The sequence below is a fragment of the Mandrillus leucophaeus genome, unplaced genomic scaffold, assembly GCF_000951045.1.
Source record: "Mandrillus leucophaeus isolate KB7577 unplaced genomic scaffold, Mleu.le_1.0 Scaffold247, whole genome shotgun sequence".
In the NCBI taxonomy this organism is placed as follows: Eukaryota; Metazoa; Chordata; class Mammalia; order Primates; family Cercopithecidae; genus Mandrillus; species Mandrillus leucophaeus.
Genome location: NW_012102554.1, coordinates 2,591,086 through 2,614,694, shown reverse-complemented (window position 1 = coordinate 2,614,694; position 23,609 = coordinate 2,591,086). Strand labels below are relative to the sequence as shown.

Genomic DNA, 23,609 nt, shown 5'->3' with positions numbered 1-23,609 from the left:
AAAAAAAAAAAAAAAGTAATTAAATACAAAACTAAAATCTAAAATAAAGTTTAAAAAATTAAGAATTTGGGGACTTTAAGAAAAAAAAGCTATGTTATATTCAACTCTGCAGTCCCTCTCTGGCTCTACCTGATGTGTTGGAAAAATCGTCCAATTTGTTGTCAAGTGCAGTCTACATCATCAAAGAACATAAGAGACAGTTTACTTTTTCATTATAGGACTTTGCTTTGATCATGCAACCTCTGCAGCCCTGTCTGTCCTCAATTTCAAGCATCGCAAAGAAAGCTATTTCCTGCACATCTAAACAGAGAATTTCATTCACCAATGAATATCTTGCTTTGAATATACTCAATAGTTTTTCTCAAGGGTTTCAGATTTCCGAAACCCATGAAAACAGAAAAGTACTAATTGAGAGAGGGTTGTCTCTTGCAAGCAAATCCCTTCTGCTGACTTTGTAACGGTTTTCTGGCTTTGGAGGTCCCTTTTGGCTTTTTTCTTTTAGAGGTTTTCTCTCTTCATGCTGCTTTGCTTGGAAGTGGAGTTCGCATGTGTACCACATCCTTGGACCCACAGGGCGTGCTCAGCTGTGGGGTGGGAATGCTGATGTGAGCTCTACTCCCGTTTCTTCAAACAAAGGTTGAGATTCTCAGGGTTCAAAATACTTCGTAAGCGATTTCTGCTTTATGTGGCTTTTTCTGCTTGAATCCATTTATACTTTGGGTACCCAGCGCACAGGCATTAATAGATGGTTTTATATGGAATATTCTAGATTTGCGAAGAAGTGAGATATCAGCCACAGATAAAGTGTTCAGACTCCGCAGGTTTTTAAATGGACATATTGAGGAAGAAACTGAATGAAATGGCATATCAAAAGTTTATAAATTCTCAGATTTTTATGAATGTCCAATTCTTCAACTGTGAATTTTCATCACTTTAGCAAAGTGATTCTTCATTAGTTGGATTGCCGGAAAAGAAAATGTTGGGGATTTGATGATTTATCCTTACAAATAATTTTGGGGGCAAAAAGTTAATGAGAACAATATATCTTCAAAGGCCCTCTATCAGTCTAAAATGAACTTAGTTTGTTAACTGACATGCTTCACTGTACCACTTGAAAATCATGTTGTATGTGAAGATTTATTGGGATTTTTGCTTTTTGTTGTTGTTCTGTTTTCTTAACTGTATTAAAAATGCCTAGTTGCTTTTGAAGATTGAATTTCAAACCCATTTAGGAGTGATAAAGTCATCATAAAAGTCGGCAAAGCTTTCGGAAAGTTTAGTAGACCTGACTTAAGCTTAATGAGCAGATTGTCATGAAGATTAATTCCTAGCTATATATTTCTACAATAGAGTTTTACAAGCCTCCTTTGAAATTTGGTCTTCTGTAGAGAAAGTTCCGTGATGCTGATACTGCTCTTCCTTTCTAGAAACAAGCCAATGACCTCGTGAGCACCCTGATGAAATGTACGCCTCACTACATTCGCTGCATCAAGCCAAATGAAACCAAGAAGCCCAGAGACTGGGAGGAAAGCAGGTATAGGGGGAAACCAGCTTAGGTGGGGCCGGGACCTTTTTCCCTCTGCTTCAGGTGAGCTGTCCTCCGTCACAGGCAGGAGCAGTGTCAGTTGCCCGCACATGTCTTTGTCATGCTCTTACGTCTTAACTTTTTCAGGACAAAGGCTATATACTGTTTCTCCTCTGTGTCATTTCCTAAAATGTTAGCAGTGCCATTCATTTCAGAATTAGCAGTTTGTAGTGTTGATCTTGGCTAGTCTGGGGGCAGATGGAAAAAAAACAAAACATAACCTCATACCGCAGAGTCACAATGGTTTTAAAATGGGTCTGAGGTTCTGTGTAGACATTCTTAGTACACCCAGCCCCTGATCGGACCCACAGGATGTGGCCTAGAATGCTTAGCTTGGGGTGGAAAGTGAAGGGCGGAAGACCTGGTAGAAATACGGTCCGGCATTTGCTATGCCTCATGAAGACACTGGGACACACTGGAGGCTCTGGCATTCCCCCTAAGCACCGTGCTGATGAGCAGAACGACTCTGGGAGGAAAGATGTCAAAGGGAGGATGTCAAAAGGAAATGTGGAGCATAAGAATTCAGCGAGCCTTTTCCGCCCTGACTTCCAAGGAAGCCCACGTCACTGTTCCTCCCACAACTAGCATTTAGGGAAGTGGCCTGGGCAGGAGGAAATGGCGGCATTGAGTAGGAGGCTAGAGGATGTGAATTTTGTGGCCCACTGGGGGACCCAGACACACATTGTTCAGAGGCCTGATCCCACTGTCCACAGAAGCATGGGAAGGAGGGCTGGGGAGACGCTTAAACTACAGAGAGGACCCCAGCCATCGTCACCTAATATCAGTCCCAGGATGGGAGCCTACTGGAATTGCTACCTCTTGTCTTCTCTCCTGGAGAAAAGAAGATAGGCTCTTTTAGGTGTCGAGTGAAGATCTCCAGGTTTAGGTTCCACGGGAAGACCAGGACTAAAATTCCTAGCTGCTAATTACCTCCTGCGAGGGATAGGTGTGGCCGTTTTCCATCCTGCCAGCAAGATCCTAAACCATGGCAGACAGCTGATACCTGATCCTTTAGAGGAAGAAACAGATCCATAGTAAGAAAAACACGTAGGTCAAACATTTACTGTCTGAAAGTTCATTTTATTTAATACTGAATACTTCAGGGTGCAGTCTAAGTCTTTTCTCTCCTCTGAAGAAGCCAGGCTGCGTGGATGTAGGAGCTGCCATCTTTTCAATCCACAACGTTTCTGAATAATCTCATCCATAGATGCATATTCTTAAGGATTTTTTTTTTTTTTTTTGAGTCAGAGTCTTGTTGTGTCGCCCAGACTGGAGTGCAGTGTCATGGTCTTGGCTCACTGCAACCTCTGCCTCCCAGGTTCAAGCGATTCTCCCGCCTCAGCCTCTTGAGTAGCTGGGATTACAGGTGCCACCACTACGCCCGGCTACTTTTTGTATTTTTAGTAGAGATGGGGTTTCACCATCTTGACCAGGCTGGTCTTGAACTCCTGACCTCATGAGCCACCTGCCTCAGCCTCCCAAAGTACTAGGATTACAGGCGTGAGCCCCCACCCCTGGCCCCTTAAGACATCTTTTCCATTCAATCTCTGAAATTTTTCAATTTAATGTAGTCAGATTCCTTCTATAATATTGTCCATTAATGATATTCAGGCCCTGATGAGGAGCTCATACTTTCTAAAATGACCAGCTCTTCTTTGGTCAATTCTTACTTTAGGAGGCTGTACAGTCCTTCTCTAGTTCACTTTGAAAATATGCCGTAAGAATCATTCTCGGCCAGGCGCAGTGGCTCATACCTGTAATCCCAGCACTTTGGGAGGCCAAGGCAGGCGGATCGCAAGGTCAGGAGATTGAGACCATCCTGGGTAACATGGTGAAACCCGTCTCTGCTAAAAATACAAAAAGAAATTAGCTGGGCTTGGTGGCGGGTGCCTGTAGTCTCAGCTACTCGGCAGGCTGAGGCAGGAGAATGGCATGAATCCGGGAGGTGGTGCTTGCAGTGAGCCAAGATCGCACCACTGCATTCCAGCCTGGGTGACAGAGCGAGACTCCAGCTGGAAAAAAAAAAAAAAAAAAAAAAGCACCCTATCCTCTGCTTCCTGTAACTCTCAGGAAAAAAAAAAAAAAAAAAAATCATTCTCGTCCCTTTGCCACTGGACAGCTTTTCTGTTAGTTCGAGGTGACCATCGTGTTTCCTTTGAATCTTCTCTTCTACAGGTTAATCCCTCTCAGTTCCCTCAACAGTCTCTCTGGGACATGAAATGTAAGCATTCCCCATCTGATCCCTTCTCTTGAATGTACTTAGTTTGGCCTCTGCTTTTGTGAAATGTGTAGTTCAGTTTCTCCTTTCAGACTAAGAGGGTAGCAGCATTGTCATCTCTTCCCGTCTAAAAATGTATTATGCTTACACCCAGGAGTTTTAGGCTGCAGTGAGCCATGACTGAGCCACTACACTCCAGCCCAGGTGATAGAGTGAGACCCCAAGTCAATCAATCAATCAGTCAATCAATCAAATAGAAAACATCTTGTTTTGCCCTCTTACGTTGGTTCCCAAACTTGAGCCTGCCTCAGAATCCCCAGGAGGCCTTGTTAAAGCTGAGATTTCTGGGCTCCATCCCGAGTTTCTGATGCTGTGAGTCTGAAGTGGGCCCGTGCATGTACATCTTAAAAATCTTGCAGGTGGTGCTGGTGATGATGGCCCAGGCACTGCACTTGGAGAATCACTGATCTAGAGCAAAGAACTAGACTGGGATTTGCAAGACCTGTGTCCTGGTACTGACATATCACTAAGTCGTTAGAGTGAGACTCTTCATCTCCTTAGCCCTCAGTTCCTTCCTTCTAAGAGGGTCCATCTAGAATAGGATCTCCTTCCGTCTGACAGAATGAAGGCTTCCAGACAGTGGCTGTCAGTCTGCCTCTGTCTCTGTCACTTTTACACTCACCTCTCACACATACCCACACGTGCACATCCCACCCACGCATACATCCACATGTACACACACACACAATAGAACAGTGATATTAAATCAATACTCCAATATGATTACTCCAATCGAATCTTTAGTCAACCTTAGAAATAAATTATGAGAGTCTTGGAAGCAGAGGTATTGCCAAAGGGGGTCTTAGCCCACCTTCCCCCATTTCAACCTCTATCCACCTGTCCTTACCAGCAAATACTCTTAAATGAAAACATCTCACTTGCCCTACAAATGCAGTACCTCCCCTAGCACACCATCCTCTACCCCACGTAGATAGTTCTGCTGAAAGCACCTCTAAAATAGAAATTTTGCAATAGCTGCTTGGAAGTTCACCAACGCTGATGCTACCTTCCTGTAAAAATCCACCTTGATTCATTGGAATATCAGAAAATGGAGAAATTAAATGAGTGGTACATTTTATTCAGTAAATCCTCATAGGATGAGGATGCTATTTTCTCTTTTCTTTTTTTTTTAATGATTCCACTTCTTTGAATTGCAGCAAAAAATTTTATAACATGCATTCAGATAAACTGGTTTTAAGAAGTTCAAGGTACTAGTCGGTTGAGCATTGATTTATAATTCCAGTAAGATCGCTTTCTGGGATTCCACCCTTAATCCTGGTTTGCGTTTATTGTGTAACAGATGGTTTCACTCCATCAGTGAGTCAGGAGCGCTGGGGTCCGTGAAAGGGCAGTGTGCTTCACTGGCCAGGATTACACACCCAGGTGAAGCTCCTGGTGAAGAGGGTTACTCATCCCACAAGTTTATGGGGTATGGGGTTTTTCTTTTCCTGTTGCAAATGTGTTTTTGTTTGGGTTCTGGCAAGGTTGCTTGCCCTGGATTCTGAATTGCTGCCTTGCAGAGTTCTCTAGCCCTGATCAATTTGAGTAAATGGCCAGGGATAGTCTTGGAAAAAGACTCTCTCTGCAAGACGGAGTTGGCATAGCCTAGGGAACAACCGGGCACTGTCTGGCCGGTGACTGCTGAGGAGGTGACAGTGCTCCAGGAATATGCAAAAATCAACTTGTGTCCCTTTGGTGACCCCAAATTTTAAACATTACAGGACTTGCTATACTGATTTCTACAAGAAAATTTCTTGATGGTGGAAGCTGTAATGAATGAAACAATGTTTTAACATGAGGAATACTCCTTCCTATGTGATTCATAGGAAAGGAACGTTTCTGCTTGAATTAATGGGTGATGCATTCCTGCCTCGAAAGCCTGGCGTGAAGCCAGTATTTATGAAAAGTACTTTGAAATGAGCAGAACCTTCAAATGAACAGCTCCATGCATTTTTCTCACTAGAGAAAAGGCCAGTGGCGAGTTTTAGATTTGGAGAATGAGAGAAAGGAAAATTAATTATTTTTAATTTAATTACCTTTTTAATTGACGTATTTCTTTGTCTCTCTCTCTCTCTCTGTCTCTGTCTGACTTATATGGGCAAAAGTGGATATTTAGTACAGACGCGGTTTCACTGTGTTGGCCAGGCTGGTCTCGAACTTCTGACCTCATGATCCACCATCTCAGCCTCCCAAAGTGCTGGGATTACAAGCGTGAGCCACTGCACCCGGCTTAACTCTTTGCGCAAAGAGGCTTTTTAAAAGTTAATAATCTTAGAGGAATCAGCATTTCTGGCTCTTGGCCCTGTAAGACCCATCAAACTGGAGACTCTTAAACACCGCTCCCATTGTGACCTCATCCTTCCCATCAGCCAAGGCTGCACCCGCAGTGTGAGCTTCATCTGTACCCCTCCTCCTGTCCCACAGCACCCCACCACTGGCCTTTCCTATCCTTGTGCCTTTGCTTTCACAGCCCTCTGCCTTGTCCTCTGCACCTCGTGGATTCAACTGACCCCTCCAGGCCCAGGCACATCACAGTGCTCCTGAGAACCCCCATACTGTGAAAAATCCGTTTCCTTCTCTATTCTCCTTTCCTGGTTTACATACTGTAGCTGGGAATGGATGAGAATAATAACAGCTTTACTTCGCTCATGCTACGAACTAAGTGCTTTCCATAGAAAGTACTCATCTAGAAAAAAAGAATTTATGCCACCATTCCCGTTTTTACAGAAGAGGAAACTGAGAGACACAGAGAAGTTGCATCATGGCAGGGCCAGTGGCACAGCAGGAATGCAGCGCCAGAGGCTCCTAACCACTGTGCTGCCTGTGTGGGCTCCAGCAGGAATCACAGCATTGTCCTTTTCTGGTGACCCTACCATGTTGCAATAGGGACTGTGTGTGACTGGCCCACCGCAGACATCTGCAAGTATGAGACTTACTTGGAAGTGGTGGTTTCTGTGAGAGCCTTACTGGGGAGACGGCTGTCAGGAACCTGCGTGACATCGGAATGAGGATGCTTCTGATGGCCTCTTCAGCTCCGCAGCTCCTGAAGGCCCATTTTGCTGAGTGCGTTAGCCCCACTGTCAGCACAGATAACCCCAGATGTACCAAACAGGAAATGCGAGGAGTTACCTCCCTACTGCAGCACAATCCTGACATTCCGTCTTCAAAAGAGAGACTTTACTTTTTATGTCTAATTTGCCTCAATATACCATGTTTTCAAGTGTCTGTGTTCAGCCAGCTTGCATAGCACGCAGCCCAGGCCCAATTTAACTTCCTAGAGTGGATGATCTGAAGCAAGTGTTCAGGATCTGTCGGCATCCAGAACACCGTGTTTCCCAGCAAGTGGTGGGTTTTCATAAGGCACATGTCCGTGCTCCACCCTAGACTCAGCAGGCCTACTAAAACAGCAGCCCCAAGGTGTGGGGCGTGGGCCATCTGCTGGTATGAAAATCCTCATGTGTGAGAATATTAACCTAATAGTTCTTTACGTCTATTGTTTCAAAAGAGATTGCTAGATTTTTACTATTAAGAAACCAGGATGGGCCAGGTGTGGTGGATCACCTGAGGCCAAGAGTTCAAGACCAGTCTGGCCAACATAGCGAAACTCCATCTCTACTAAAAAATACAAAAAATTAGCCAGGCATGATGGCACACACCTGTAATCCCAGCTACTCGAGAGACTGAGGCAGGAGAATCTCTTGAACCCATGAGGCAGAGGTTGCAGTGAGCCGAGATTGTGCCACTGCACTCCAGCCTAGATGACAAAGCGAGACTCTGTCTCAAAAGAAAGAGAGAGAGAGAGAGAGAAAGATAGAGAAAGAAAAGAAGGAAGCTCTAGCATCATTTAATTCAAAAGTTAAAAGTTCTTTCCTTTAGCCTTCTGATAAACCAGTATTTTTGTTCATACTCTAGGTGATAGTTAGATGGGTCTTTGTGTTACTGTTATTCTTTGAAACAGATATGTAATACCCTGTTGTTTAATGACTATATTTTATTTATTTATTTATTTTTTGAGATGGAGTCTCACTCTGTCATACGGGCTGGAGTGCAGTGGTGTGATCTCGGCTCACTGCAGCCTCTGCCTCCCGGGTTCAAGTGATTTTCCTGCCTCAGCCTCCCGAGTAGCTGAGACTACAGGTGCACACCACCACATCCGGCTAATTTTTGTATTTTCAGTAGAGATAACGTTTCACCATGTTGGCCAGGCTGGTCTTGAACTCCTGACCTCAGGTGATACACCTTCCTCGGCCTCCCAAAGTGCTGGGATTATAGGTGTGAGCCACCGTGCCTGGCCTAATTGCTGTATTTCAATATTTTAAAATTAGCATTATGTCATCTGAGAGGTCAGCTCAGTGTTTGAATGCTATAAATTGTAGTCTTTTGAATATGTTTCCCTACAGCTTGGAACTGGGGGTTTGGGGAATGGCTGATGAGAACACGGGTGAAAGGATTATCCAGTAACGTCCAGGCCCCATTTTCTTCTTTGCACAGGGTAAAGCATCAAGTCGAATATCTGGGTCTGAAAGAGAACATTCGAGTGAGAAGAGCTGGCTATGCCTATCGGCGCATTTTCCAAAAATTCCTACAGAGGTAATGAACTAGTGACTCTGGCCTTTTTTAAAACAGGTTTATTGAGCTATAATTCAAATCTATACAATTCACCCCCTTCAAGTGTATGAGTCAGTGGCTTTTAACATATTCACAGAGTTGTGCAACTATCACCACAGTTAACTTTAGGACATTTTCTTACCCTGAAAAGAAGTCATGCTTCCCTTTGTTGTCAACCCCCAATTTTCCCCTTGCCTCCGGGCCCAGCCAGTCACTTATCTACCTTCTGTCTATAGATTTGCTTATGCTGGGCTTTTCATAGCAATGGAATCATGTATGTGTCCTCTGTGACTGGCTTCTCTCACTGAACATAAGATTCATCCATGATGTTGCACTTAAACACCTCCTTCCTGTTAATTGCAGAATAGTAATCCATTGTATGGATATAGCGCAGTTTACTTATTCATTCATCAGTTGATAAACGTCAGTTGTTTCCACTTCTTGGCCATTGTGAATAATGCTGCTATGAAAATCTGTGTACAAGTTTCTATGCGGTCATATTTCATTTATTTTGGGTATATGCTTAAAAGTGCAGTTGCGGCCCGGCACAGTGGCTCACACCTGTAATCCCAGCACTTTGGGAGGCCCAGGCGGACGGACCACGAGGTCAGGAGACCGAGATCATCCTGGCTAACATGGTGAAATCCCGTCTCTAGGCCGCGCGCGGTGGCTCACGCCTGTAATCCCAGCACTTTGGGAGGCCGAGGTGGGCGGATCACGAGGTCAGGAGATCGAGACCATCCTGGCTAACACAGTGAAACCCCGTCTCTACTAAAAAAACACAAAAAACTAGCCGGGCGAGGTGGCGGGCGCCTGTAGTCCCAGCTACTCAGGAGGCTGAGACAGGAGAAGGGCGTAAACCCGGGAGGCGGAGCTTGCAGTGAGCTGAGATCCAGCCACTGCACTCCAGCCTGGGCGACAGAGCGAGACTCCGTCTCAAAAAAACAAAACAAAACAAAACAAAAAAAACAAAAAGTGCAATTGCTTGGTCATACGGTAATTCTGCATTTAACCTTTGAGAGGAACTGCCTGATTGTTTTCTGAAGTGACTGCACCATTTTACATTTTATACCACTAGCAGTATTTGAGGCTTCCAATTTATCTAAATCCTTGCCAACATAAGTTATTTTCTAACCATCCTAGTGAGTGTAGAGTGGTATTTCATGGTGGTTTTGATTTGCATTTCCCAGATTGCAAATTATATTGAGGATTTTTTCCTGTGCCTATTAGCTATTTGTATTTCCTCTTTGGAGAAATGTCTGTTAGGCCCTTTGCAATTTTTTAATTGGGTGTTTTGTCTTTTTATTATTGCATCGTAGTAACAATTCTTTTACTGTTATTTCTTGTAGAATAAATCAATAGCCATAACTATTCATTAGGCTGTCTGTTTAGTGTAACACATAAGTTCAGGAATTCTTGAGAATTATGCTACAGGAAGGGTGGAGGTTTAACTTGACTGAACAAATTAACAGTATGAAGACAATTTCAGGAAAATATTTAACCCACTTAAGACAATAAGCTTAAAATATTTAACCTCAAAAATCTTGTACAATCCATGTATAAATTTAAACTTGTTTTTATATATCCCTTAACATGTATTTGGCAGGACCCGTACTTAAATTGTTCTTATTTTGTGTTGTTTGTAAAAGGATAAGATTTAGTACCCCTAAAATGTGACATCACTCTAACTTCTCTAATGATTCTGTGGCGTTCCACCATATTTCAACATCTATTTAATTTCCTTTAAGGAATAGGGAAACAAAAAAGAAGCAAGCCAAATTTAGTGTTTTATTTATTTATTTAGAGAAAAGGTCTTGCTCCATTACTCAGGAGTGCAGTGGTGCAATCATAACTCACTGCATCCTTGAACTCCTGGACTGAAGCCATTTTCTACCACCTCAGTCTCCATGTAGTTAGTACTGCAGGCATGCGTCACTACGCCCAGATGACTTTTTACTTTTCATAAAGACAGGGTCTCACTATGTTGTCCCGGCTGCTCTCAAGTGATCCTCCCACCTCAACCTCCCAAAGTGTAGGGATCATCATCATGAGTGACCACACCAGGCCAAATTGAGCATTTCAGTCAGAAACAGTTACATCTTCCTGATATATTATGCAGGGGCTGGATATAATGGGTTTTTTTTGTTTGTCTGTTTTAATTCAGATTGTATATAACAAAGAACTAGTAGACTAAAGAAGAGGTTCATTACTGTCTTTGGAATCTAGTATTTCTCATAAGACAGTTCTTATTTAGGGCTGTTGTTTCTTGTGCTATGAGATTAGGACAGCTGACTCACCATTTAGAGGTTTTAAAAAAAGGGCTAATCATTGCATATAATAAAGCCTCAGAAACTCAGTCCCCCACATTTGAGTTTCCTAATAATTTTGGAGGTGAGTTAGACTAGGAACAAGGTTCATCCTCTTTGTTCTCTGAATTGAAGACGTCAGTACACCTATAGTGTAAGCAGGACTACGTGAAAGAAATATTTAGGAAGTTGAGAAAATATATTTGTAAAGCTTTTGCATCACCATAGCACCATCCATTTGCTGACAAACAACTGAGATGTTAGTTACGAGACTTCCTTAAACAGATCGGTAACACTAGCTTAGAAGAGAGTTTCTCAGCCTCAGACACTGACATTTTAGGCTGGAAGATTCTTTGCTGCCGAGTCTTTCCTGTCTATCGTGGGATGTTTAGCAGCCTTCTTGGCCTCCACCCACTAGATGCCAGTAGTGTACTTTCCTCTGAGTTGTGGCATCCAAAAGTGTATCCAGACATTGACTGATGTTCCCCCTACAGGGCGCAGTCAGTTGAGGAAGTTTGGCTTAGATCATCATTTTTTTTAATTTTTTTTTTTTTTTTTTTTAGAGATATAGTCTTCCTTGGTTGCCCAGGCTGATCTTGAACTCTTGGGCTCAAGCAGTCCTCCTGCCTTAGCCTCCCAAAGTGCTGGGATTACAGGCATGAGCTACCATGCCCAGCCCCAAAATACCCTTTTATAATTAAGAGGGACTGGGCTCAGTGGCGCACGCCTATAATAGCACTTTGGGAGGCTAAGGTGGGCATATCACCTGAGGTCAGGAGTTTGAGACCAGCCTGGCCAACTGGTGAAACTTGTCTCTACTAAAAATACAAAAATTAGCCAGGTGCAGTGGCACGCATCTGTAATCCCAGCTACTTGGGAGGCTGAGGCACGAGAATCACTCGAACCAGGGGGCGGATGTTGCAGTGAGCTGGGATGGCGCTGTTGCACTCTAGCCTGGGCGACAGAATGAGACTCCATCTCAAAAAAAAATTCCACACGGCAAAGGAAACAATCAACAAAATGAAGAGACAACCCACGAAATGGGAGAAAATATTTGCAAACCATCCATCTGACAAGGGATTAATAACCAGAATATAGAAGGAGCTCAAACAACTTTGTGGGAAAAAAAATCTAATAATCCAATCCAAAAAATGAGCAAACGATCTGAATAGATATTTCTCAAAAAAAGACTTGCTGATGGCAAACAGACATATGAAACAGTGTTCAATATCACTGGTCATCAGAGAAATGGCAAAGTAAAACTACAGTGAGATGTCTCACCCCAATTAAAGTGGCTTTTACCCAAAAGACAGGCAATAACAAATGCTGGCGAGAATGTGGAGAAAGGGAACCATCCTACGCTGTTGGTGGGAATGTAAATTAGTATAACTACTATGGGGAACAGTTTGGAAGTTCCTCCAAAAACTAAAATTAGAGCTACCATATGATCCAGCAATCCCACTCCTAGGTACAGAGCCAAAAGAAAGGAAATCAGGATGTGAAAGAGATATCTTCACTCCTATGTTTATGGCAGCACTATTTGCAATAGCCAGGATTTGGAAGCAGTCTGCGTCCATCAACAGACAAAAGGATAAAGAAAATGTGATACAAGTTGGATGCGGTGGCTCACGCCTGTAATCTCAGCACTTTGGGAGGTCATGGTGGGCAGACCACTTGAGATCAGGAGTTTGAGATCAGCCTGGCCAACATGGTGAAACCCTGTCTCTACTAAAAATGCAAAAATTAGCCTAGTGTGGTGGCCCATGCATGTAATGCCAGCTACCCGGGAGGCTGAGGTGGGAAAATTTCCTGAACCCGGGAAGCAAAGGCTGCAATGAGCCAAGATTGTGCCACTGTACTACATACAGCCTGGGTGATGGAGCAAGACCCGGTCTCAAAAAAAAAAAAAGAAGAAGAAGAAGAAGAAAAGAAAATGTGATACACATAGACAGTGGAGTAGTATTCAGGAATAAAAAATAATGAGATCCAGGCCAGGTGTGGTGGCTCCCGCCTGTAATCCCAGCACTTTGGGAGGCCAAGGTGTGTGGATCACTTGAGGTTGGGAGTTTGAGACCAGCCTCGCCAACATGGTGAAACCTCCTCTACTAAAAATGCAAAAATTAGCCAGGTGTGGTGGTGCACACCTGTAATTCCAGCTACTCAAGAGGCTGAGGTGGAAGAATTGCTGGAACCCAAGGCGGAGTTTGCAGTGAGCTGAGATTACGCCACTGCCCTCAAACCTGGGTGACAGAGCGAGATTCCATCTCAAAAAAAAAAATGAGATCCTGCCATTTGCAACAACACAATGGAACTGGAGGTCATTATGTTAAGTGAAACAAGCCAGGCACAGAAAGACAAACATCACATGTTCTCACTTATTTGTGGGAGCTAAAAATTAAAGTAATTGAGCTCATCAAGATAAAGAATAAAATGATGGTTACCAGAGGCTGGGAAGGGTAGTGGGGGGAGGGGAAGGGAAGTGGAGATGGTTAATGCATACAAAAAAATAGAAAGAATGAATAAGACCTAGTGTTTGCTAGCACAAGTGGGTGACTATAGTCAAAAATAATTTAATTGTACATTTTAAAACAACTGAAAGAGTACAACTGAATTTCATGTAATACAAAGAAGAAATGTTTGAGGAGATGGGCACGCCATTTTCCATGATGTGATTATTATACATTGCATACCTGTATCAAAATATCTCATGCAATAAGTAAAAAAGAAAAAAAAAAAAAAAAACTCATGCAACCCATAAATATATATACCCACTGTGTATCCACAAAAATAAAACAACTCATCAGTCCAGGTGCAGTGGCTCATGCCTGTAATTCCAGAACATTGGGAGGCTAAGGCAGGAGGATTACTTGAGCCCAGGAGGTCAAGGCTGCAGTGAGTTAGCCTGGGTGACAGAGCAAAACCGTGTCTCAAGAAAACAAGAAAAGAGAAACCTGATCAGACCTTTTTTAATCTATTCTTTTTTTTTTTTTTTTTTTTGGAAAACCAGTTCTGAAAGACCTCCTTCCTTCTACCTTGTTTTAAAAACCAACCAACCAACCAACCAAACTGACTTCTATAAGTAATGCTGGGAGTGCTGCCATCTCAGGAGACCAGGAAGTCTGTGCACACTTTTTACCATCTAAGGCCGGACACCCCAACTCCCGGCCGGGGACCAGTACTGGTCTGTGGCCTGTTAGGAACTGGCCCATACAGCAGGAGGTGAGCAGCAGGCCAGCGAGCATTACCGCCTGAGCCCCACCTCCTGTCAGATCAGCGGCGGCATTAGATTCTCACAGGAGCACAAACCCTATTGTAAACTGCACATGCGAGGGATCTGGGTTGTGCGCTCCTTTTGAGAATCTTAATGCCTGATGACCTGAGGTGGAACAGTGTCATCCCAAAACCACCCCCACAACCCCGTCCATAGAAAAATTATCTTCCATGAATCCTGGTGCCACAAAAGGTTGGCTGGTCTAAGGGATCTTGTGCTACGTGCATGAGCTGTGAACTGACTCTGTTGATTTTCCGGATCTGTCCCGAGTGCCATGCTAGCTTCATGGTTCCATGCATGGTACTTTACGCTGTGCCTCATTCTGAGCAGGCATTTTGTGAAATTTCTTATGCATTTTATGTTGAGGAACTTTCACTGAAATGCTTGTATCCTTGGATGTCTCCCTTCTTAGCTCCCCTGCTGTAAGCTTTTCCTTTCAGAAGAGACACATAGCCTTGTGTCTATTGTCAAAAACTAGCCTCTTTTATTGTTGTCATACTTTTCTTGGTTTGAGAATACTGGGGCCGGGCAAGGTGCCTCACGCCTGTAATCCCAGTCCTTTGGGAGGCCACAATGGGCAGATCACCTCAGGTCAGGAGTTCAAGACCAGCCTGACCAACATGGTGAAACCCCGCCTCTACTAAAAATACAAAAATTAGCCGGGCACGGTGCCGGGTGCCTGTAGTCCCAGCTACTCAGAAGGCTGAGGCAGCAGAATCTCTTGGATCCAGGAGGCGCAGTGAACCGAGACTACACCATTGCACTCCAGCCTGGGTGACAAGAGCGAAACTCCGTCTCAAAAAAAAAATTACTGGGAGGATAAAGTTTGGAAGGAAATAATTTTTCCATAAAAAGGACATTTTCAGTCCCCTACACTATATTTCAAAACTGTTATTGAAGCAGTCCACTCAAAAGTGGCTTGAAGTCCAGGTATATGAATGGGCAGGGGTATTTCTCTGGAGAGAACACCATTTTCCATAAGACTCTTGAGTCTGGGATCTTGGTCATGCAGAATTCATCCAGAGTCCACCACTGACTGTCTCATCCTGTGATGGTCTCCAGGTAGTTGAACCATCTTGTATAACTTTATTTTCTCCAAAGGTGAGAGGAAAGGCTTTGTTCATAAAATTGCTTTCTAGGTGTCCACAGAAAGGCTGCCAAATGAGAAACAGAAAGTAAAAGCCTGAAGAGAAAGGATATGTTAATACCCAGCACAACTATCCACATATGCATGTATTATACACCCTCCCTAGAAAGGAAGTTCACAGGCCTAAACAGAGCCATGGCTCAGAGACTACCCAGAGCGTAGTGTTGGCTTAGGAAATACTCTATGTGTTTAGTGTGTGTTATTTTCCTCTCTGGAAAATCCTTTATATTTATCAAAACCATCCCTCTTGACTGAATATTGGAGAGCAAAAATCAAAAGATGCCTTAATTCCCCCATGGGTGGGCCCCATGCTCTTAAAGTAAGTCCTGTGCTATTTGAAACAGTAGCAGGAGGCACCCGTTTACACCGTCTCCCCACTACAACTTTTATGCCTTTATAAAGTGTTAAAAAAAAAAAAAACTGTTAGAAATAGCAGCCATGTTGTGTCTTAGAAAATGAGTTTTCCAGAAAACACCTGTCTGAGCTAGGCAATGTGTGTTTCTTTCTGTGGTTGGCAGCAATAAGCCCAAATATGGATTCTGATGCTTAGGAGGAAGAAAGTGGTAGAAACATAACAGATTTGCAAAGTTTATCTTGTAGCATGATTTACACTTCCTCACAAGCATGCTTCCTCTGACCTTGACCTAGCCTCTCAGAATGTGGGGATGATAAAGGCATGCCTCGTCAGCAAAGGCATTCCACGTCATTGGCAAGAGAGGAGAAAGAATAGGAAGCCCAGGAAAGCACAGAGTGGTAGAGAGTGTCCTCTGAGGTCAGAAACAGCCTTAATCTCAAGTGCCAGCAGCTGGGAGTCCGGTCAAGAGTTCAAGACCAGCCTGGCCAAGATGGTGAAACCCCATCTCTACTAAAAATACAAAAAATTAGCTGGATGTGGTGCCGGGTGCCTGTAGTCCCAGCTACTCAGAAGGCTGAGGCAGCAGAATCTCTTGGATCCAGGAGGCGCAGTGAACCGAGACTACACCATTGCACTCCAGCCTGGGTGACAAGAGCGAAACTCCGTCTCAAAAAAAAAATTACTGGGAGGATAAAGTTTGGAAGGAAATAATTTTTCCATAAAAAGGACATTTTCAGTCCCCTACACTATATTTCAAAACTGTTATTGAAGCAGTCCACTCAAAAGTGGCTTGAAGTCCAGGTATATGAATGGGCAGGGGTATTTCTCTGGAGAGAACACCATTTTCCATAAGACTCTTGAGTCTGGGATCTTGGTCATGCAGAATTCATCCAGAGTCCACCACTGACTGTCTCATCCTGTGATGGTCTCCAGGTAGTTGAACCATCTTGTATAACTTTATTTTCTCCAAAGGTGAGAGGAAAGGCTTTGTTCATAAAATTGCTTTCTAGGTGTCCACAGAAAGGCTGCCAAATGAGAAACAGAAAGTAAAAGCCTGAAGAGAAAGGATATGTTAATACCCAGCACAACTATCCACATATGCATGTATTATACACCCTCCCTAGAAAGGAAGTTCACAGGCCTAAACAGAGCCATGGCTCAGAGACTACCCAGAGCGTAGTGTTGGCTTAGGAAATACTCTATGTGTTTAGTGTGTGTTATTTTCCTCTCTGGAAAATCCTTTATATTTATCAAAACCATCCCTCTTGACTGAATATTGGAGAGCAAAAATCAAAAGATGCCTTAATTCCCCCATGGGTGGGCCCCATGCTCTTAAAGTAAGTCCTGTGCTATTTGAAACAGTAGCAGGAGGCACCCGTTTACACCGTCTCCCCACTACAACTTTTATGCCTTTATAAAGTGTTAAAAAAAAAAAAAACTGTTAGAAATAGCAGCCATGTTGTGTCTTAGAAAATGAGTTTTCCAGAAAACACCTGTCTGAGCTAGGCAATGTGTGTTTCTTTCTGTGGTTGGCAGCAATAAGCCCAAATATGGATTCTGATGCTTAGGAGGAAGAAAGTGGTAGAAACATAACAGATTTGCAAAGTTTATCTTGTAGCATGATTTACACTTCCTCACAAGCATGCTTCCTCTGACCTTGACCTAGCCTCTCAGAATGTGGGGATGATAAAGGCATGCCTCGTCAGCAAAGGCATTCCACGTCATTGGCAAGAGAGGAGAAAGAATAGGAAGCCCAGGAAAGCACAGAGTGGTAGAGAGTGTCCTCTGAGGTCAGAAACAGCCTTAATCTCAAGTGCCAGCAGCTGGGAGTCCCTGGGGTCCGAGCTGCATTTCCTCTGAGAAGGAAACCTGGGATCAGTGATCCAAGAGATAACAAGAGCCGGGAAGAGATTCCAGGCAGAAAGAGGAGCCGGCACAAAGGCCTTGAGAAGAAATATTAGCATATTTGAGTCTTAAACTGAAAATGTGTGATGAAAGGAATGTAAGCTATTATTGCCATCTGTCCAAAATTATCACAGGCACCAATTAGGCAGGGGCACCATTGCCCTGTGCAACCTGCTCCCACGAGTATTATCCTAGAGAAAGACAGTGGCATGTGTCCTTGGTAGGACGACATGTATAGTTGGTTCATGCCCTGGTCTCCAGTGCGATACCAAAGGATGGGGTCAGGATGTATCAGGCTTCATGGAAGCAAAGGAAGCCCCAGGCAATTCCCATGTATTGCCAAGATCCTCACCAGTGGAGGCCTTGTCAGGATAAGGGAGAGAAAGTCTCTGCAAGGTTCATTACGGTAAAAAAAAAAAACAAAACAAAACAACGCAGCATTCATTTGGTAGGAAAAAATGTGAATTGCCATAAAGACCCATTTCCAGTTGCACAATAAATGTACTTCAGTTTATAATTTTAGGTTAGATCAAGCCAAGCAAAACTGTACTCTTAGAAGCTTGTCACCTTGAAAGTCTGTAGTCTTTTCCTTCTCACTTCTATCCTCCTTGAACTTTCTGTCTCACCCAATTAGATTCCCAGCACCTACTCATTTTCACTAACTCCCCCAATCACATCTAGAAAGGTTCTGCTATTAGTCATTTATGTGTAGCTTAATTTGTTTTGATTAATGTCATTATACCATATATGAAAGTTATTCATGCTAATGTGTGACTTCCACTCGGCATTTTCATTTTTAAGCTTTTTATCTCTAATTAGGGAATAGGAGGATTTACCTCTCCAGAAAGTTTATGATATTATCAGGCAAGATGCAGACATTTGAAAGGAACAGAGAAGGCTCCTAAAATCACCTTAGTCCCAACCAGCTGGCCCTGTGGGAGCCCTGGATCCTAAAGGCAGGGCCACTCAAGGTTCCCTTCTCCCTTGGCTGTCATAAATCAGTCTAATCCTGATAGTAGTTTCTGGGAATAAAGGAGGGCCCTGGCTTTGCTCAAGGCCTGGGGACCTAGTGCCTGGGCCCTGGATGTGCTCGCACGTGGGCCATGCCCTCCAACTTCACACCCACACATGCCCATGATGATTCTGTCCATGTTTGACAAACTGTAATGTGCTTGTCTCTCCTTGATTATATCAGCCTCTGACAAAATAGGCATGTTTTAGTCGACTGGATAATCTTCAAAAAAAAAATTTAAATGTGAACCAGTCCATGGCTTTTTTGCAGTGTCATAATGAAAGAGACAGACAGGGATTCAAATCCCATCTCTGACACTTACTAGCTAAGTAGCCTTGGGCAAGTCATAATTTGCCTCTGTCTCTTACTCTGCAAAATGGAAAACCAACCTGATCAGGTTGCTGTAGGAATGAGGAGATCGTACATCAAAAGCTTCGGTCACAGCACCTCATGCAGAGAGAGCACCCATCTGCATTGGGCAGGAGTGTTCATTATGACTGCTGTGTGCCAGGCATGGTTTAAGGCTCTGGATGTACAGGAGGAGCCACACAGATGTGGCATCCAGTCTCCTGGAGCGCTCACCTTCATGCGGGAGGCATAAATTAACCAAATAAATCCCAACATGAATATAACTACAAATCAGAGTACATGCTCTGAAGGAAAAATATTACTTGCTATGAGAGAAACTAACAAGGGAGCAGTTTTTGATTTTTGGTCCAAGAAGGCCTATCTGGGAGTGTCACTGAAGGTGAGACACCCAAGGGGGAGCCAGCCGAGTGATGAGTTTGGGGAGCAGCACACCAGTAGAGGGAAGAGCAAGGGCAGAGGCTCCGAGGAAGGAAAGGGCATGGTGGGCACGAAGAAGAGGCCATTCTTGAAGAAATGCAGCAAGCCAAAGTGAGAGTGAAGAGGCAAGGGTGAAGAACAGCCAAGGACCAGATCCCAAGGGCCTCATGACCCAGATGCATAGAATTTCAAAGGTGAAAGTTGATATACCATTGTTATAATAGCTGCTTAGCAGGAGCTTTGTAAAACTCTTTGCGTCGTTAAATGCCCTGAAGAAATCGGGAGATTATTATTGAGACAAGACCATTTGATTTTGCCTAAAGAGCACCCCTGGTGACCTTCCACAATGCTATTTTTAGACAGTGGTAGAAAGAGTATGCAGGTTTTCATCAGGGTGTTGACAAGGGAATTCTGGGAAAGGGAAGCAGCGGGAGGCAGCTCTGGAACAGGCATCCCAGACTGGGGATTTTTGCAGTCATGGCGGTCCATGCCTGAGCCTTCGAACAGCTGGTAAATAGATGATCAGTAACTTTGCAGCACTGGGCACCTTCAGAGCGGAGCTCTTGCCGCCTTGCTCAGGTAGAAAGCCAGTGTGGTCCCACCCAAGTCTGATTCTCTTCTCCCCAATGTCCCCACAGGTATGCCATTCTGACCAAAGCCACCTGGCCCTCTTGGCAAGGAGATGAGAAGCAAGGCGTCCTGCACCTGCTGCAGTCGGTCAACATGGACAGCGACCAGTTCCAGCTGGGGAGGAGTAAAGTGTTCATCAAAGCCCCCGAGTCTGTGAGTGCTTGGCTGGCTCTCCACTCTCTTCCCTCTCGCAGGGCCCCCGCCAGCCCTGCTCCACCCCTTGCCTGGCTTCTTTTTCTCATTCTTCACTTCACGCCATCAATGCTGTCTCCTCAAAGAAGCCTTCCCTCCCTTCCTGGTCTCAGTGGGTCCTTCGCTAAACACGTGCTCTCCGTAGCCCATCACCGCCCCATTCATTTCCTGCAGAGCACTGAGCAGGTAGAAAAAGGGGCGTCAGAGAGTGGCTCCTTCCTCGCTGACTGTCTCGCTGCTCTCTAGCTGCTACACTCCTTGAGGGCAGGGACTTTTTGTTCCATACGTCTCTATATACCCAAAGTCTCACACAGAAAATGCTCAATAGTTACTTAGTCTCTAAGAGTATCTAAGCTAAAGAGGGACTCCACTGTCCCACCCATGGTTAGTTGACACCAAGTCAGTTACACATAGGCTCAGGATTCCTCCTGGAAGGTGCCGCAGAGTGCCGGGTGGGAATTCCCAGGATTGTACCTAGAAGGCCTTGCGGGAGGCTAGAAAGGACTGTGAGGGGGAAAGTAGGTGGGAGGAGAAATTTCTGGTTTAGAGAACACAGTACTTACCAGAAAGGCATTCATAATACACATTCACAGTTCACAGACAGACTGCTACAGCTGCGTTTACAGACACTTCTTGCTTTCCTGATGAGAATGTGCTCAGTGAGCCCCATGCATGCCCACAGGAAGTTCTGTTCAGTTCTTCTGCCCAGTTTGCTCCAGGGCTGTAGAATAAAGACATTCATTCCTTTTGAAGCTGGAGAAACTGCTGGAACCAAGGTTCAGCATCATCGTTTCTCGAGGCTCCCTTAACCATCACAAGACCCCGTTTCGAGAGTCAGTGATGAACTTGGCAGAAATCAGTCATGAGACCAAGGGGAAATCGTATGGGGACTCACAGTAAAAGGGAAGCATTTGATGTCAGGCACATCCCAGTCTTGCCGTTAGTTTTCTTCTCCTCTAGGGTGAGCCCATAGCCACTGTTCTGCCTGCCTCGTAGGATCAGCCCGAGACGCAGGAATGATAATGGCTATAACTGAATGGCTTTGTGAGACATCGAGATTATTAAATAAATAAGTGGCACACAGAGATGGAAGCCATTTGTGAAACGTTTGTGGTAGCATTTTTCTACTTTGAGTTATTTGTAGCTTCACAAGAATTTTCATTTCCAAATATAAAGTGAAAATGTTATGTCATTCGCCATTAAGCAACCCACAGAACAGTTCCTGTTCTTTCTAAAATGGGATGGAGTGATTTATCGGTACAATTGAGAACTCCTTGTTTCATACCCGCTTTTACTTTTCAACTTGTGAGATTTTCATATATAATTAAAACAGCCTCAATATTTGTAATACTATTTTTTCTGATTCAGTTGCGTTGGAGGGGGTTATATTCAAAATCAAGATTTATTTTTGGCTGTCCTTTTCCTTGCCTTACACTCAATTGTGTTATTACCATTACTTGACTCTCCTTTCCCCCATCTTTGACATGTGCACTCACACACGCACACCATCACCTCTGCTCTCTCCCCTGCCCCAAACGCATACATCCCCATCTAGCCCTGACATGCAAATACTTTCACAAAAGTTGGTTTTTAAAATCTGGCTGGGCACAGTGGCTCATGTCTGTAATCTCAACACGTTGGGAGGCTGAGTTGGAAAGATGACTTGAGGCCAGGAGTTCAAGACTGGGCAAGTCAGTTAGACCTCATCTCTACAAAAAAATTTAAAATTAGCTGGGTGTGGTGGTACACGCCTGTTGTCCTAGCTACTCAGGAGGCTGAGGTCAGAGGATCACTTGAGCCCAGGAGTTCAAGGTTACAGTGTGCTATGATTGTACCACTGCAGTCCAGCCTGGGCAACAGATCAAGAAAGACCTTTTCTGTTAAAAAAAAAAAAAAAACAGGAAAAGGAAAAAGAAAAAAAGAAAAACTACCATGTGGTTTTACCTTAATAGTAAATGTGCTGAATATACAAAATTACCTATTTGCTTTAACAACCCCCATCATGGCTGGGCACGGTGGCTCACGCCTGTAATCCCAGCACTTTGGGAGGCTGAGGCGGGCGAATCAAGAGGTCAGGAGATCAAGACCATCCTGGCTAACACGGTGAAACCCTGTCTCTACTGAAAATACAAAAAAAATTAGCCGGGCATGGTGGCGGGTGCCTGTAGTCCCAGCTACTCGGGAGGCTGAGGCAGGAGAATGGGGCTTGAACCCGGGAGGCGGAGCTTGCAGTGAGCCGAGATTGCACCACTGGACTCCAGCCTGGGCAACAGAGTGAGACTCTGTCTCAAAAAAAAAAAAAAAACCCCACATCAGACACCATGGGGTTTGTTTTTGTTTTGTGTTACATGTATCCATGTCTTTTGGCTTTTCTCATTCAGGGTGGTTTTGTGTGTTTTTCTGTTGTTGTTATTGTTTGATTTGGTTTGGTTTTTATTCTCTCCTCATCTATGTTATCAAGGTTTTTTTTCTTGAACCTCCCTAATTTCTAACCCCCTGGACTTTTAAAAAGAAATCTAAAATCCAGCGAATCTTTGAGATAGTCTCTAGGAAGTTGGGAATCGTTTGCCTCTTCATCCTTTCTGAGTCACAAGTATATTTTCTGTGATACGCCCAAAATAGTTCTGGGAAAGAAGAAGAAAACAAGACTTACTCAGAAACCCAATACACAAGATAAGAAATATCAATGGATATTCTTACAACAGGCAACTAACTGCAGGGCTCAGATTTTAAACTTTCTGTCCAGTTGCTAATCTGTGCATTCCACTTGGGGTTTAGAAATCCATCCTTATATCCATTGTATACGGCACTGAAGCCGGGGGAATTACGTGGCCCCTCCCCTGGTGTCTGGAGTTTGGGTTGTTGTTTCTGCACAGATGGAGCTATGAGAAGGAGAGAAGTTGAGTGGCAGGAGAGGATAGGTCTGGCTCCCAAGCATATACCCGGCTAAACAGAGACAACAAATCAAGCCCAGCTGCCTTCAAACCACATTGGCGTGTTTACTTCTGGAACATTTTTGCAATGACTATTCATCATCTTTACTTTGGATTCTTATTGGTTGATTTTCTTTTTTTCCTAGAGAGTCATAGAAGCCACTCTCAAGGTAGATGAAAAGGTTTCCTACCATTTTACAAGTGGATCAAATGCAGGTTTACAGAGGAAGCTTTGCATGTCTAAATGAGGAGCCTGGCAGAGCCTGAAAGACCTAGGTTCACTTTCTAGCCCCACCCAGTCTTAGTTCCAGTTTTCTCATCTGTAAAACGGAGATGACAGAGTATGTGGCTCATGTAGCTGTGGTGTTGAATGAAACTGCGTGGAAATCCATCTAGGGTGACTTCTGCCCCACAGTGGGCACTCGGCTCACTACAGCTGTTTGCTGTCGCTTTTATTATTCCAAAGCCTGGTTGAGGTGAACCTCAGCATTCACTGGTAAAATGGCCCGACTCTCAAGACCTGGCAGAGGCTGATGTGGCCCCTTAACAGCTCCAGCCCTCCTGGGCAAATCCAAGTCCTAACTAGCACACCTTAAGTCCA

At 44.1% G+C, this 23,609-nt stretch overlaps 1 protein-coding gene across 1 annotated transcript in view; it reads left to right on the top strand.

Annotated features, from left to right (window-relative positions):
• MYO1E (myosin IE) overlaps positions 1–23,609 on the top strand; it is a 172,691-nt gene that overhangs the window by 98,314 nt on the left and 50,768 nt on the right. Inside the window, exons 17-19 of the mRNA XM_011983206.1 lie at positions 1,428–1,534; positions 8,355–8,453; positions 19,892–20,036. Coding sequence (XP_011838596.1) covers positions 1,428–1,534; positions 8,355–8,453; positions 19,892–20,036 — 351 coding nt within the window. The remainder of the gene's footprint in view (positions 1–1,427; positions 1,535–8,354; positions 8,454–19,891; positions 20,037–23,609) is intronic.